The sequence below is a fragment of the Neofelis nebulosa genome, chromosome 12 (genome assembly GCF_028018385.1).
Source record: "Neofelis nebulosa isolate mNeoNeb1 chromosome 12, mNeoNeb1.pri, whole genome shotgun sequence".
NCBI classification, from domain to species: domain Eukaryota; kingdom Metazoa; phylum Chordata; class Mammalia; order Carnivora; family Felidae; genus Neofelis; species Neofelis nebulosa.
In genome coordinates, this window is record NC_080793.1 from 44,643,279 (window position 1) to 44,660,423 (window position 17,145).

General features: G+C 38.5%; 1 protein-coding gene across 4 annotated transcripts in view; it reads right to left on the reverse strand.

Annotated features, from left to right (window-relative positions):
• The window catches only part of IFT74 (intraflagellar transport 74), an 86,036-nt gene extending 69,630 nt beyond the window's left edge, over nt 1-16,406 (reverse strand). The window contains exons 1-3 of one of the 4 annotated variants that reach the window (XM_058695191.1): nt 16,254-16,406; nt 13,215-13,353; nt 1,352-1,487 (exon numbers count right to left, since the gene is read on the reverse strand). In XM_058695191.1, coding sequence (XP_058551174.1) covers nt 1,352-1,487; nt 13,215-13,334 — 256 coding nt within the window. In that variant the 5' untranslated portion in view covers nt 13,335-13,353; nt 16,254-16,406. Of the gene's footprint in view, nt 1-1,351; nt 1,488-13,214; nt 13,358-16,253 lie in introns of all 4 variants that reach the window. The other 3 variants (XM_058695193.1, XM_058695189.1, XM_058695192.1) reach the window with 3 other exon arrangements.
• Between the last annotated feature and the right edge of the window lie 739 nt (nt 16,407-17,145).

A 17,145-nucleotide genomic window follows, 5' to 3' on the forward strand; every position in this document is an offset into this window, starting at 1 on the left:
TTCAGCAGGACTAAGAAAGTACCCCTAGGTTAAATGTCCAAACCTTGAGAGAGGTGACCTTGCAAAGTGGAAAAAGTAAGGATAGAGTAGTAACTGTGAGGTCTATGATCAGAAGAGGGAGAGAAGACTAGACAATGATATAATTTTGACATTTCTTCACAGTATTGATATCAAGCAAGCATTTCTAAAAAATTGTGTTTTTTTTTTTTTTAAGTTTATTTATTTTGAGAGAGAGAGGGGGAACCAGTGGGAGAGGGGCAAAGAGAGGACAGAGGATCCAAAGTGGACTCTGCACTAACAGCAGAGAGCGCTCAAACCCACAAACTCACAAACCGTGATATCATGACGTGAGACGAAGTCAGACGCTAACCAACTGAGCCACCCACATACCACTAAATAATTGTTTTTTAATATTTAGTGAGCTAAGTGGTATTATAATAAAGTAAAAAAATTTAAGTCTCCTGAAAGGCATGGCATACTATATTACAAAAGGTAGCATAATCTTATAATTAATTTTGTCCCAGTAGAATATCTTCATCCCTGATAAGTCATCTGTCACAAATACAGAAAATAAAAAACTCGTTATAAAGCAGTTTACCATGCTTTGATTTGTATGTATCACAGACCAATTTTTGAATCATAAGTGTACCATTATGCTTTTTTAAACACATACATAGGCCTAAGGAAAGATGCAGTAAAAAACTGTGTTAGCTTCAATTCCTTACTTAAGAAGTTACGTATTATAATGGATTATTAATTATTAGAAAAGTAACACTTCTTGAGTCATTTATCATAAATACACAAATACCTTAATAGTGTCATTTTGATATGGAAACAATCAAAAAATATTTCAGAATATTTCTATGTAGTACTAGAAACCTAATTTTCATTCCTGAGCTTTTCTTCAAATTATTTCAAATTTCTTCAAGTTATAGTAAAGCTCCATGTTTAGAAAAATGAAGATTAAAGTTCACAGTGTATTTTCACAGCACTTTTATTTAACCATCACCATAATTTTGTGAATCAAGGAATAAAAATTGAATAAAATGGCCTCTTTATACTTCTTGGCTAACTAATATGGTACTGCAATACTATTTTTTTTTTTAGTGTTTGTTTATTTTTGAGAGACCTCAAGTTGGGGAGGGGCTGAGGAGGGGGTGGACAGAGGATCCTAAGCGGGCTCCATGTAACAGCAGCAACCCCAACATGGGGCTTGAACTCACAAACTGCAACATCATGACCTGAGCTGAAGACAGACACTAGTAACCAACTGAGCCACCCAGGTTCCCCCAGTAATATGGTACTGTGATACTTCTTATACAAAATATACTCGTCTTTTTAAAAGAGATACCTTTCATTCCAGTTTTCATTCCACTCAAACCTTGTTGTGTTACAGGACGATCAGCAACTTTGATTTGAGAAGACAGAACTCCCCCTGTCCCAATGGTACCACCACGAGAGCCTGGTCTTGCTGTTCCAGGTGGCATCTAAATGAAAAACATGATTTCAGTTTTAGTAAACTAGAAAAACACTATACCTCTAGTACTGTTATGACAGCAAAGAGATTATTTTTTAAAAATTAAAATTACATTTAATTTGTAAAGTATTCCTTACATTTTTGAATTTCCTAAATAGGGCATATTAAATAAAAGTCTTTAACATTTAAAATTCTATGAACAATAGATGCCGGCAGCCAAGCTATCCAACCAGCCTGATGGCAGGGACCAGACGGTGGATGGATCAGGACTGCAGGGCGGCCCACTGACAGTGAAGCTTCTTGTACTCCTGCTTTTATGTAATTTGGCCTTAGCATTGGTCAGGGCAGCCCCCCTACCAATCAAAGTACCTGGGGGAATCGTCTGTTGGCGAATTGCCCACGACAGGCCCCAGGGAAAAGAACCACTGGGGAAAGAAAGAAGATTCCGCGAGAAAATCATGCAGCCCTACATCTAGCCCTTGCCACCCCCTATAAAGACTCCTCTACCTAAAGGAAGGATGGCCCCATATATTTCCCAGCCAAGGAGGGAACAAATGGATTTGAAAGCCCCACTCCGGCAACAAAGGAGTGTATCCATGGATACAAGTTACTCCAACCCTAGGCCCACCTGGCCCCCAGGAGACATTCAAGATGATGATTGGACCTGGTGGGTTAAGGTACAGAATGGTTCATTAGTTCCTAGGTATACATTGTCTCTCTGGGAACACATAAGGCGTGGGTTCCCAGGGTCCTCTTGGCTCCCTCCCGGCACCCCAGACCAAAGCAAAAACTTTTTTCCTTATACCGCAAATGGTTCAAAAAAAACAATTAAGAAGTCCTGTCCCTGTAAGTGTTCCACTTGAGGTGTTGATAGATGACCTTTCATGAAAATAGCAAAGCAAATGCTTTATAGATTATAGATAAACGTAGATACATAATGAAATAATGTGAAGAAATTAATCAATAAGCAAAGGGCAGGAGGGAACATTACAAGAAAATAACCATGTTGTTCCTTAATGGGTGATTACACATAGGAACATTTTTAGAATTAGGTAATGCCAGAAAAATAGATGACGCATGCTACAAGGAAATTGCTAACAAATATAATGCCACATTTGCCACAATAAAGCGGCCAGTCAAACACAATGCTGTTGTCTGTGTCCATTTTTTATTTTTTCACCGGCGCCATTCATCCTTCAGGAATCCCTGGATCTGCTAGGGCTGGACCCCGGCAATTAGATAGTACATTTCTTTAAAATTTAAAATTCTAGGGGCTCCTGGGTGGCGCAGTCGGTTAAGCGTCCGACTTCGGCTCAGGTCACGATCTCGCGGTCTGTGAGTTCGAGCCCCGCGTCGGGCTCTGGGCTGATGGCTCGGAGCCTGGAGCCTGTTTCTGATTCTGTGTCTCCCTCTCTCTCTGCCCCTCCCCCGTTCATGCTCTCTCTCTCTCTGTCCAAAAATAAATTAAAAAAAAAAGTTGAAAAAAAAAATTAAAAAAAAAAAAATTTAAAATTCTAGAGGAGTTAAGATGGCAGAGAAGTAGGGTTACGGGGATTTCCCTTCCCTTCCCTCAAACACAGCTGTATTGAGGTCAGAACACTTGGAACACTCAGGAAATCAATCTGTGGAGTGACAGAAAAGTCTCCACAGGTAAGGGAGACAGCTCAGCAGGACACAGATGCATTATGTGAACTGGGGGAGATAAAACAGCGTAGGCACAGAGGGGAAGGAGCCCCTTCTGTGGAGAAACAAAACGGAGAGAAAGAAAGGCTGTGGATTGTGGTATTGTGCTAGTACAAGAGAAAAACTTCTCTGGACCATGGCCTGGGGAAAAAAAATACTGAGAGTGCCAGTTTCTACTTTGCAAACAGCCTTAGGAATTGAAGATCAAAGATAGGAGCTTTCAAAAGTGTGCAAATTTCGCCAGACTGAAGTCACTGCAGCTTCCATGTACACAAGCCTGGTGGGGAGAGGGAGCTGGCCCCAGGGCACTGTAGCAATCTCTCAGGGGCATGCTGAGAGGTAAGTCTCCTTCCTCCAATACTGTGGGAAGAGGGTCTATTGCCCCACCAAGGACAAAAGACCCTTCAGGCGCCAGCAGGGCTGAGTGGTGCTACACCAATAAATGGAATCCACGTGGCACAGGGCCCCTTAAGACACCAGGTTCTAAATCTTAGCCAAGAGCCTAAGAGGTGCGGGAGACTGTGGAGAACAGGCTGACCACCAGCACTATTCTGTAAGGGCTGCCTGAACAGCATGGTTTGAGAAACCCAGTCAGGGAGGAGAGACTGGGGTGTTGCCATTTTTCTCCTCATCACCAACACAGTGGGGATTGAGGGAACAGAACAGTTGCCCCCAGTGGAGGCGGGACTGGTTTACACCAGACCCGCCCCTCGTGTCTAGCAATCTAGCAACTGCTCATCTACTGGAGTGGGAATGACACTGACTGAACCAGACAGTCCCTCCTCCAGACGAGCACAGCCACTGGTCCCAGACACCAACAGACAACTGTCTTGTGGTTTTGTATGTTAGTCTGTTTTTCTTTTTTTTTTCTCTCTTTTTTCTTTCTACCCTCTTTTTTCCTTTGGAATCAGGATCATAGTTTCTGATTTGATTTTTGGTCAATTCTTATTAAATATACATATATATACGTATATATGTATGTATGTATTTTTTTCAGGCATTTTTATTCTTTTTACACTTTTTATAAAGCTCCATCTTTATTTTCCTTCCTCTCTCTCTGGATTAAGCCTTATAGTTTCTTTGATTCTCTATTTGGTCTTTTTTTTTCACCTCTTTCATTTTTCACTTTCTATGGGATCAGGTTCCCCACCTTTTCCTTTCTTCCAGAGTTACTTCAACGAACAAATCAAAGCACACTTGGTGGAAGGTCCAAACAATCCACCACCACAAGTAAGGAGGAGCTTTGTAGAAGACTGACCAGTGGGTACAGCAGCCAAATACACAACACAAGAGTGCACGCAACACACTCCAAAAACACTTCCTGAAGTGCCTGGCCCTGGCCAGTGTATTATCCCTCTTTAATATAGTAGTAACTTGCAGATGGAAGACATAACAAGCTGTTAAAACACATAAAAGCCAGAAATGTAGCCAAAATGTTGAAACAGGAGAATTCTCTTCAAAAGACAACCCAGGAAGAAATGACAGCCAGAGAATTGCTCTTAACAGATACAAACAATATATCTGAACAACAGTTTAAAGTAACAGTCATAAGACTAATAGCTGGGCTTGAAAAAAGCATAGAAGACAGCAGAGAATCTATTGCTGCAGACATCAAAAACGTAAGAAATAGTCACAATGAATTAAGAAATAACTGAGATGCAAAATAAACTAGATACAGTGACAGCAAAAATGGAAGAAGCAGAGGAGAGAAGTGAAGGTAAAATTATGGAAAATGATTAAGCTGAAAAAAGAGGGAAAAGAAATTATGAGACCACAAGGGGAGAATTAGAGACTTAAGTGAGTCAATGAAATGAAATAACATCCATATAATAGGACTTCCAGAAGAAGAAGGAGAGAGAGAAAGGGGCAGAAGGTTTATTTGAACAAATTACACCTGAAAACTTCCCTAATCTGGGGAAGGAAACAGACATCCAAGTCTAGGAGTCACAGAGAACTCCCTTCAAAATCAACAAAAACAGATCAACACCATGACATATAGTGAAACTGGCAAAATACAAAGATAAAGAGAGAATACTGAAAGCAGCTAGGGACAAACAAGCATTAACCACCAAGGGTAGACACATAAGGGTAGTAGCAGACCTGTCCACTGAAACTTGGCAGGCCAGAAGGGAGTGGCAGGAAATAAATACTCAATGTGCTGAAGAGGAAAAATATGCAGCCAAGAATCCTTTATCCAGCAAGGCTGTCTTTCAGAATAGAAGAAGAGATAAAGGCTATTCCAGACAAACAAAATCTAAAGGTGTTCCTGACCACTAAACCAGTCCTGCAGGAGATCCTAAGAGGGACTCTGTGAGTGGAAAGCAGTAAAGATTACAAAAGACCAGAGGCATCACCACAAGCTTGAAACCTACAGATAACACAATGACCCTAAATCCGTATCTTTCAATAATCACTCTAAATGTAAATGGATTAAATACTCCAATCAAAAGATACAGGGGTATCAGAATGGATGAAAAAATAAGACTCATCTATATGCTACTTACAAGAGACTCATCTTAAACCTGAGGACATCTGCAGGTTGAAAATGAGGAAATCCATCTATCATGCTACTGGGCGTCAAAAGAAAGCCAGAGTAGCCATAGTTATATCAGACAAACTAGATTTTAAAACAAAGTCTGTAACAAGAGATGAAGAAGGGCATTATATCAAAAGAGGTCTATCCATCAAGAAGAGCTAACAATTATAAATGTTTATGTCCCCAATGCCAAAGTACCCAAATAATATAAATCAATTAATCACAAACATAAATAAATTTATACACAATAATAACATGATTGTAGGGGACTTTAATACTCCACTTACAACAATAGACAGATCATCTAGGCAGAAAATCAATAAGGAAACAACGGCTTTGAATGACACATTGTGTTGCATCCACACAACTCCTGAAACAGAATGCTATGGGCACCAGTGACAGTCACAACAAAGTTTATTGCAATGAGAGGCAAGGCCAAACGATCAGGACTGACACTCTAGACCAGAGTGAATCTCTAACAGCCGGGGTACAGAGTTTTTACAGCCGACCACATAGACCACATCGTCTTATCATCACCTGGGAACAAAACAAAGAAATAGTTCCCAGATGGGGGTGGAAACAGTTCAGACATGCCCTTGCCCCAATCCAATCAAACACTAATCCAATTTATTTTCCTTGAACATTTGTTCCCTTGATTGATAGGACAAGGCTGTTATCTCTTAATCCACAGTGTTAAAACAAAGCTGTTATTTCTTAAGGCTACAGGTTAGCCCTACACTACAATTTAACCCTTACAATTGGAACAGATGGACTTAACAGATACATTCAGAACTTTTCCTCCCAAAGCAACAGAATACACATTCTTCTCGAGTACACATGAAACATTTTCCAAAATAGATAACATACAGGGTCACCAAACAGCCCTCAACAAATATAAAATGACTAAGATCATACATACCATGCATATTTTTAGATCACAACACTAGGAAACTTGAAATCAACAAGGAAAAATTTGGAAAGTCCCCCAAATACATGGAGGTTAAACAACATCCTACTAAAGAATGAACGGGCCAACCAGGAAATTAAATTAAAAAATATATGAAAGCAAATGAAAATGAAAAAATGACCGTCCAAACCCTTTGGGATGCAGCAAAGGCAGTCCTAGGAGGAAAATATATTGCAATTCAGGCCTATCTCAGGAATCAAGAAAAGTCCCAAATACACAATCTAAACTCACACCTAAAGGAACTAGAAAGGCCGTGGCAAAGAAAGCCGAAAGCCCGCAGAAGAAAAGAAATAACAAAGATTAGAGCAGAAATAAAAACTATAGAATCCAGTAACACAGAACAGATCAATGAATATAGAACAGATCAATGAATAGCCAGATGAATCAAAAAGAAAAGAGAGGACCCAAATAGATAAAATCACAAATGAAAGAGGACAGATCATAACCAACACCACAGAAATACAAACAATTAGAGAATACTATGAAAAATTATATGCCAACGAACTGGACAATCTGGAAGAAATGGACAAATTCCTAGACACTTACACACTGCCAAAACTCAAACAGGAACAAACAGAAAATTTAAACAGACCCATAATCAGCGACAAAATTGAATCAGTTATCAAAATATCTCCCAAAAACATGAGTCCTGGTCAGATGGCTTCCCAGGGGAATTCTACCAGCCATTTAAAGCAAAGTTAATACCTATTCTCAACCTATTCCAAAAAACAGAAATGGAAGGGAAACTTCCAGACTCAATTCTATGAAGCCAGCATTACCTTGATTCCCACACCAGACAAGGACCCGACTGAAAAGAAGAATTACAGGCCAATATACCTGATGAACATGGATGCAAAAATTCTCAACAAAATACTAGCAAATCGAATTCAACAGTATATTAAAAGAATTATTCACCATGATCAAGTGGGATTCATTCCTGGACTGCAGGGCTGGTTCAATATTTGCAAATCAAACGTGATATATCACATTAATAGAAGAAAGGATAAGAACCATATGATCCTAGCAATAGATGCAGAAAAAGCATTTGACAAAATACAGCATCCTTTCTTAATAAAAACCCTCAAGAAAGTTGGGATAGAGGGAACATACCTTAATGTCATAAAATCCATATGTGAAAGGCCCACAGCTAATATCCTCAATGGGAAAAAACTAAGAGCTTTCCCACTGAATTAGGAACACGACAGAGATGTCCATTCTCACCACTGTTGTTTAACATAGTGTTAGAAGTCCTAGCCTCAGCAAATAAGACAACAAAATGAAATAAAAGGCATCCAAATTGGCAAAGAACTCAAACTTTTACTTCTCACAGATGGCATGACACTCTACATGGAAAACCCAAAAGACTCCACCAAAAAATTGCTAAAGCTGATACATGAATTCATCAAAGTTGCAGGATATAAAATCAATGTACAGACATCAGTCACATTTCTATTCACCAAGAATGAAGCAACACAAAGAGATCAAGGTATCAATCCCAAGGTATCAAGGTATCAATCCCATTTACAACTGCATCAAGAACGATAAAATACCTAGGAATAAACTTAACCAAAGAGGTAAAAGATCTGTATGCTGAAAATTTCACTATAGAAAGCTTATGAAAGCAATTGAAGAAGACACAAAGAAATAGAAAAACATTCCATGTGCATGGATTGGCAGAACAAATATTGTTAAACTGTTGATACTACCCAAAGAAATCTACACATTCAATGCAATCCCAATCAAAATAGCACCGGCATTCTTCACAGAGCTAGAACAAAAAATCCTAAAATTTGTATGGAACCACAAAAGACCACGAATAGCCAAAGTAATGTTGAAAAAGAAAACCAAATCGGAGGCATCACAATCCCAGACTTTAGCCCCTTCTACAAAGCTGTAATCATCAAGACAGTATGGTACTGGCACAAACACAGACACATAGAGCAATGAAATAGAATAGAGAACTCAGAAATGGACCCACAAATACATAGCCAACTAATCTTCGACAAAGCAGAAAAGAGTATCCAATGGAAAAAAAGACAGTCTCTTTAACAAACGGTGCTGGGAGAACTGGACAGCAACATGCAGAAAAATGAAACTGGACCACTTTTTTACACTATACACAACAGTAAATGCAAAGTGGATGAAAGACTTAAATGTGAGACAGGAAATCATCAAAATCCTAGAGGAGAAAACAGGCAGCAACCTCTTTGATCTCGGCTGCAACTTCTTACTTGACATGTCTCTGAAGGCAAGGGAAATAAAAGCAAAAATGAACTATTGGGACCTCATCAAGATAAAAAACTGCACAGCAAAGGAAATAATCAACAAAACTAAAAGACAATCGATGGAATGGGAGGAGATACTCGCAAATGACATATCATATAAAGCGTTAGTATCAAAAATCTATAAAGAACCTACCAAACTCAACACCTAAAAAACACATAATCCAGTAAAGAAGTGGGAAGATATGAATACACACTTTCCAAAAAAGACATCCAGATGGCCAACAGACACGTGACAAGGTGCTCAACATCACTAATCATCAGGGAAATACAAATCAAAACTACACTGAGGTATAACCTCACATGGGTAAGAGTGGCCTAAATTAACAGCTCAGGAAACAAGAGATGTTGGTGAGGATGTGGAGAAAAGGGAACCCTCTTGCACTGTTGGTGGGAATGCAAACTAATGCAACCACTCTAGAAAACTGTGTGGAGGTTACTCAAAAAATTAAAAATAGAACTAACCTACAACCCAGCAATTGCGCTATTTATCCAAAGGATACAGGAGTGCTGATTCAAAGGGGCACATGCAACCCAATGTTTACAGCAGCACTAGCAACAATATCCAAATTATGGAAAGGGCCCAAGTGTTCATCAACTGATGAATGGATAAAGATGTGGTATATATGTATACAATGGAATAATACTCAGCAATGAAAAGAATGAAGTCTTGCCATTTGTAATGACATGGATAGAGCCAGAACATATTATGCAAAGTGAAATAAGTCAGTCAGAGAAAGACAGGTATCTATGATTTCTTTCAAATGTGGAATTTGAGAAACTTAACAGATAACCATAGAGGAAGGGAAGGGAAGGAAAAATAATATACAGAGAGAGTGGCAAACCATAAGAGACTCTTAAATACAGAGAACAACTGAGGGTTGATGGGGCTAGGTAGGGGATGGAGGGTGGGGGAAATGGGTAATGGGCATTGAGGAGGGCACTTGCTGGAATGAGCACTGGGTGTTGTATGTAAATGATGAATCATGGGAATCTACTCCTGAAGTGAAGACTACACTGTATGTTAGCTAACTTGAGGGGAAAAAAAAAATTCTACGTTAACTATATTTCAAGAAAAATAAAATTTTTTTAAAAATTAATTTTATGTGTAGACATTATATAATAACCTCAAAACTGGAAAGGAATTAAATATCCACATTTTTGTCCCTATTTGACCGTAGGAAATGGTTGAATAAGTTACAGTATATTTTAAAAAGTAGTTTACAGAACAGTATTTATAATTCCATTTTGTAAAACAAAAAAGTCTGAGAATTATATAAGAAACAATAACAATGGTTATCTCCATATGATGTGATAATATAGTTCATTTTTATGTTATTTTTACAATTCAGTGTTTTCAGCATTATTGTGGTAAGTATATACTACCTTCAAAATCAGAAAAAATAAATTTTCATTTTTAAATTATAATTACATATAAATTCTATCATGAGATAGCCAAGTGTCAAAGGGCTGACGTCATTCAGCAAGCATTCATATCATTACTCTACATGATTCTCTACTTCAGGTCTGTAAAATCCAATATAACATTAGACAATCTGAGGAAAGGACAAAAGACTGTCCTCTTGTCAGTTCATACAGCATGGACAAGTTAGAAAGGTAGGAGACAACCTGAGGTTGTTTCAAAATATCCTTCGTTTATCTTCCATTCCTTTCTTTACTTTTTCCCCCCCTCTCTGTCAAAGAGTCAAGTAGTAGATTAAATATGTAGTAGACATTTTAGATAGGGATTGTATGTAACCATAGTCATTCATTTTGCTTATCATTAATTGTTAGGTGGTCGTCTCTAATCTTATCAGCTAACATAGTTCTTAAGTGATTCTGAGAATTACTTGGTTATTATACTGGGGGCCAACAACAGTAACACATGTCAAAGAATATTGTTGGACACAGGAACACTGTCAACCACAAATACAAATGAAATGAGTTCAGGGTTATCATGAGTGATCTTTGGAAGAGAATGCTACATCTCTTCCTGGGCAAACTTACCAAATGAAAATATAGAGAAGTATAAATTAAAACTGTACATATTAAAAGGAATTACTATATATATGTATTCACATGGAAATATATTATTAAAAGTAATGGACAAGATAAATAAAAATGTGTATAGTATTATCATTATTTTAGAAAATATTAAAACCATATAATCTTATATGCATGTGTGTTAGTGTTTGTCAATGAACAGAAAAAAATCTTAAAGGGTATATACGTCACACTGTTAACAATAGTTATACCTGAGGTAGGAGGGAACTCTGACACTTTTCCTTTGTATGATTTACAACAGGCATCAGTATTTTTAAAACTGCAAACATTAAATGGGTAAAGCACCTGGCATGGAGTAAGCGGCCAATAAGTGTCAGATTCTTTTATAAATATATAATTAACAAGCATAAAGTTTTACTAAAATAAAAATTCTTACTAGCTCAGTACCACGTACATGAAGGTTTTAGAAAAATCATTTCAGTGTAAGTTGATGATGCTGGTAATATTAGCTGAAACTCTAGAAAAATCTGAAAACTTTAAGAAAATCTGATTTTTAACAAAATTATTCCCTCCAAAATTTATTGTCCTTCTTATGAACTAAAAACAGGACGACCCAGTATTATCTCTGGTTTGCAATTAGCCTACTGTGTAAACTTCACAGATAAGGAGTCAAAACCACCTTACATGGAGTCAAAATCATCTGCTACAACCATAAGAAAAATTAATATGAATATTTTGGCACATTTACTTCTCTGTAAATAAATGTACGTTTTTATGTTCAACTGGCACCACACTGCTTTTATTTTTTTCATTTAATACTGTATTATAAAGGTATATACTTTCCTCAAATACTTTGAAAATAATTTTTAATGACTACCTAATAGCCAATTATAGGGATAGATATATCATAATTTATTTAAGGTTTGCCTGTTACAAGGTAAGTTGCTTTCAAATTTTCACTATTATAATGAAACTGTAACAATTATCTTTTATAGGATATCACTCTGCTTAGAATTATCAGTTTATAAAGTTTATCCAGTTTTTTCTAATGCGGTGTTTCTCTTACTGATTTATGACACTCCCCACCTTACACTAAGCTATTAACATTTACTAGTTTGTTTGTTTGTTTCCAGGCTGCTGTGGCAACCAAAATATTGTTTTACTTATTACTTATATTTTTATATTAGAATACTACACTTTTATTTTTGTTTTTTATTGCTCTAAATGAATTCTGGAATAGTTTTACAATGATATTCCCCACTCTCCCCAAAAGAAATCTCATGTAATTTTGATTTAACATAGGGTTCATAGTGTTTAATTACAGAAAGAGCTCTTACCAGTTCATAAAGTTTTTTCATTTTACAATTCTCAACTCTATTTATGACATATATGTTGCAGATATTTTTATCAGTTTGTCATTTTTCTTTTAACTTTATTGTGGTGTTTTCAATTTTTAAAAATTCAAATATATAAATATAAACATACTTTCCTTCTCAGTACTTGGTGTTTCTGTTTTACAAAGGCCAAGTCCACACCAAGTTTATATGAAATACTTGCCTGTATTTTCTTCTAGAACATTTATGGTTTCATTTTTTAAATATAAAGTTTCTAAAATACCTAGAATTCTGTGTGAGGGAGGGGTCAATTTTTAAAAATAAATGGCTTACCCATTACTTGAATAAACTATTGAATACTCCATGCTTTTCCAACTATTTTGAAATGTTACCTTCATCACTAATTACATATGTTTGATTCTGTTTCTCATCTATTCCATTTCATTTAATTCAGGCACCAATAAGCTATACCACTTAAATTATTGTACCTTTAAAATAAATTTGAATATCAATGTGAGAAGGTATCTTCTCTCAATAATGTCTTTTAGGGATGCCTAGGTGGCTCAGTCAGTTAAGCGTCCAACTCTTGATTTCAGTTCGATCATGATCTCATGGTTCGTGAAATCGAGCACCCACACTGGGCTCCATGCTGACAGTGTGGAGCCTGCCTGGGATTCTCTCTTTCTCTCTCGCTTTACTCCTCTCCTACTCGCACTCTCTCTCTCAAAATAAATAAATTTTTAAAAATGTCTTTCAGACATCCTCCCACATTTATACTTCTAGGTATCCCCCCCAAAAAACGCCAAAACATATGTAATAGTATGCTGATGGAATAAAGAAAGAACAAAGAAGAATCTCTTATTATAGACAGGCTTTCCAACTTCTAGTAGGACATATGCATGAGAATTAAACAGATTTGTTTGAAACTTACTCCAGTTGCCACTCGAATACTTGCTGATGGGGGTCGTATTCCAGAAGGAGGTCTTCCAGTCAACCCCATTCCACCTCGTGAAACAGGGCGAGCTGCTGAAGGTTTGTGATTACTGGCCATCGTTTGTTTACTTTCACCACTATTTGGAAACAAGAAACAGTTCAATTCTCCTTTAATGTCTCCTATAGCAACACACTGGAGATCCACATAGCTTTCCTTCAAACATTTAATCCACAATGACTTTTCTTGCAAATTGTCATTCCAGGTACTACTACAAGGCTAAACCGGCTTCATTTTGTTCAAATATGAAAGTAATGTTCAATTTAGAGTGGAACTATGAAATCATTTATCATATGCTTTCCTCATTTCCCTATTTTTTACCAAAATGTAAGCCTAATTACCTATCTCTCTTGAGCTCTTCCCATACTCTACTAAAATTTCTCTTTTCTGACATATCCAGTACGTTTCTTCCCTCCCTATTTTTTTTTCCACAGGGAAAAATGATGATTCACTCCTTTATATTCCAAACCCTGTTATCAGATCTTTCATTTTACTCTTTGCCTTAATAGAATCCCAACTTGCCACAAAACACTTTCAGTGAAGGCTGTTTTGGCTTCTCAATCCATAACTCCAAAGCAAAGGAGTGCACAGCATTCCCGTTGCTCCCCAGTGTCACTTTTAAAACATTAATCTTCCAAATCTTCCTTTGAGGACCAAGGAATGCAACCTTACTGCCTTGGATCTTTCCTGGTTCCTTTTATCTTAGGGACCTCCTGATTTCTCCCCCCATCTTTACTAAAGTCTTTTATACCTAGTTCAAGTCTCTCTACTCCAGTCCCACCAATGTCCTGGATGACTTCCATAGGGATACTGGCTTCAATATCTAACATTTTAGGTCACAGTTCCCTGACCTAAATTTTAGTAACCATCTCAACTCCATTTCACTCATCCATAGCTATGGCTAGACCTGGAGCTTGTCATCATCTGGAATTGTTTCATCTCAATACCAACTGAAATATTTCATTGGTACTCTTTATACCCATCTTATCTTTATTCTCACTCTATCTCCCTTTAAACCCACTCCTCAATTCACTCATCCTCTCCCAGTTTACCAGCCCCCTCCTTTACTCATCAGAATATATTATTCAAAGTTTTGGCTGATGATTTAGAATAGCACTTTTCAGATTATAGGTCATGACTTGTTAGTAGGTTGTGAAAACAAGTTGGTAGGTTTTGCCCAATATGCTTTAAACATTAAGTAAAAAATGTAAGAAGGGTGACTGAGTGGCTCAGTCAGTTAAGCATCTGACTCTAGATTTCAGCTCAGATCATGATCTCGTGGTTTGTGAGTTCCAGCCCTGTGTCAGGCTCTATACTAACAGTTTGGAGCCTACTTGGGATTCTGTCTCCCTCTCTGCCCCTCCTCCACTCACTCTCTCTCGCAAAAATAAACATTAAAAAAAATGTAAGAGGGGCACCTGAGTGGCTCAGTTGGTTAAGCGTCTGACTTCGGCTCAGGTCATGATCTCACAGTTCATAAGTTCGAGCCCCATGTCAGGCTCTGTGCTGACAGCTTGGAGCCTGGAGCCTGCTTCGGATTCTGTCTCCCTCTCTCTCGTTGCCCCACCCCTGCTTGCTCTCTGTCTCTCGAAACTGAATAAACATCACACACAAAAATTTTTTTTAAATGTAAGAGTTCACTGCATATAGGAAGGGTATTGTTTCATTACATTTTTGTTTCAGTTATATTTATGTAAATTTACACATTAGCCAAAAAAATACTTTATTGCTAAAAAAATACTAACCCTCATCTTCATCTAAGCTTTCAGCAAGTCCTAATCACTAATCACAGATGACTATTACAAATATAGTAACAAAGAATAGTCTGACATATCTCCAGAATTACCAAAATGTGACAGACATGAAGCGAGCAAATGCTGTTGGGAACATGGCACTTAGAGACTCGCTTGACACAGGTTTGCCACAAACCTTCAATGTGTAAAAAGCGCACTGGAGAAGCTCAAGAAAATGAAGTACAGCTGTTGTTCATGTAAAATTTAAGTCTATTATTCTAGCTTTCCTGACAACTTTAAGAAAATGTACAACATACAGAATTTCCAGGGGCGCCTGGGTGGCTCAGTCTGTTAAGCCTCCAACTTCAGCTCAGGTCATGATCCCTGCGTTTGTGAGTTTGAGCCCCGCAACGGGCTCTGTGGAACAGCTCAGAGCCTGGAGCCTGCTTCAGATTCTGGGTCTCCCTCTCTCTCTACCCCTTTCCCGCTCACACTCTGTGTCTCTCTCTGTCAAAAGTAAATAAACATTTAAAAATTAAAAAAAAAAAAAAAAAAGAATTTCCACCTGACTGTCTCTACCACTGCTTTACTATCTTGGAGAAAGCCTAGCATTAGATCAGTCCCAGGAGATAAAATAAAAAGAACGGTCACTCCTAACAGACAGGCCACTAACTCCTCCGTTATTCACGCAAATCAGAGACGAAGCCTAGCCTTTGGTTCCAGAAAAATGAGAGACACAAACTTTAGCTCTGACAGTTAGCCCCACTGCATGTGGGTCCTCATCTGTAAGACCCATGCGTGGCAATGGGCTGTGGCCTGAAGAGCTGTTGTGAAGATTAAAGATACGATATAAAAACACCGTCTTGCTAATTATTACTACCAGGATCCTCCCTAAACCAGCCATTTTAACATATACCAACAACTGGCAAGTTGCTAATAAAAGACACACATCTATTGCTCCGAGTGAAATCCCTCAGCCCACGGTGAATTTTCTCTTTGAGGCTCTTGGATCCTTCCCTCCGGTCTCGCCTCGGCAGGTTTCCTCAGGGGACTGACTGAGGTGATCTCTCCACACGCTCTGCCTGCCTGGAGTCCGACTTCCCAGGCCTGGCGACAGGCTGAGAGAACGGCTAAGTGCCGAAAAGTGTGGATTTGTTTTTGTTTGGAGCGGATCAGCTTCTCCAAGGTAAGAAAAGCGGCTCCGGAGGGACTGAGAGAGGGATAGATGGGACCTGGGATTTCTCACCTCCCTGGGAGTGTCAGGAGGAAAGCTGTAACGGTGAGGGGCGCTCGAACCTGTTTCCGAGGCCGCCACCCCGGCGGAGCCCACCAGTCGGCCAAAGCACCGTTAGCTCACTTCGCCACTGCAAGCTCCCCTCGCGCAGCTCTCCTGGGTCCTCAGAACTAACCACTAGCGGCTACGCGCGGCTACGTATCCCGGCAACGGGGGCGGGACGAAGAGAGGACCCGCCTCCTGATTGGTCAATCTTCGGCTTCTGCCCCTGGTAACACCAAACGGAACGAGAATAACCTGTTCTCGCGAGATTGGAGATCTGATTTTTGTTGTCGGAGTATCTCCAGTCTTTTTCTGAAACAGAAAACGGCGACTTGAGTAGGAAAGTACGTTTTGTCTGAAAACCTTAGTATTTATAATCAAAGCCACCTTTCTGATTGTGTGCCTGACCTGCATTTACTCCTAGCGAGTTTTATTATATCGCTATGTCACCTCGTATGTGACATGTTATCGTGTAATAGACTTTTTAATAACTGTTTTTAGTTACTTGTGGTAGGCAGCGTTATACTATCTTTTTACTTCTTATTAGAGGTAGTTATCCTTCCTGTTAGGTCTGCGCAACGTACACATTACATTAAGTATAGATGTGTTTCTGGTGACATCTATTCCTCGTTTCAGTGGAAACTTCCTATCTTTAAACTTCCTTTCAAAGTTATTTTGATCCAAGTTTGTGAAGGATGAATTAAATGGACAGTGGTCTTAAAATAACTATTTTAGAATCAATCTGTAAAGAAACACCATGTAGGGGTGCCTGGGTGGCTCAGTCGGTTGGGCATCCGCCTTTGGCTCGGGTCACGATCCCACGGCATGTGAGTTCCAGCCCCAGGTCGGGCTCTGTGCTGAT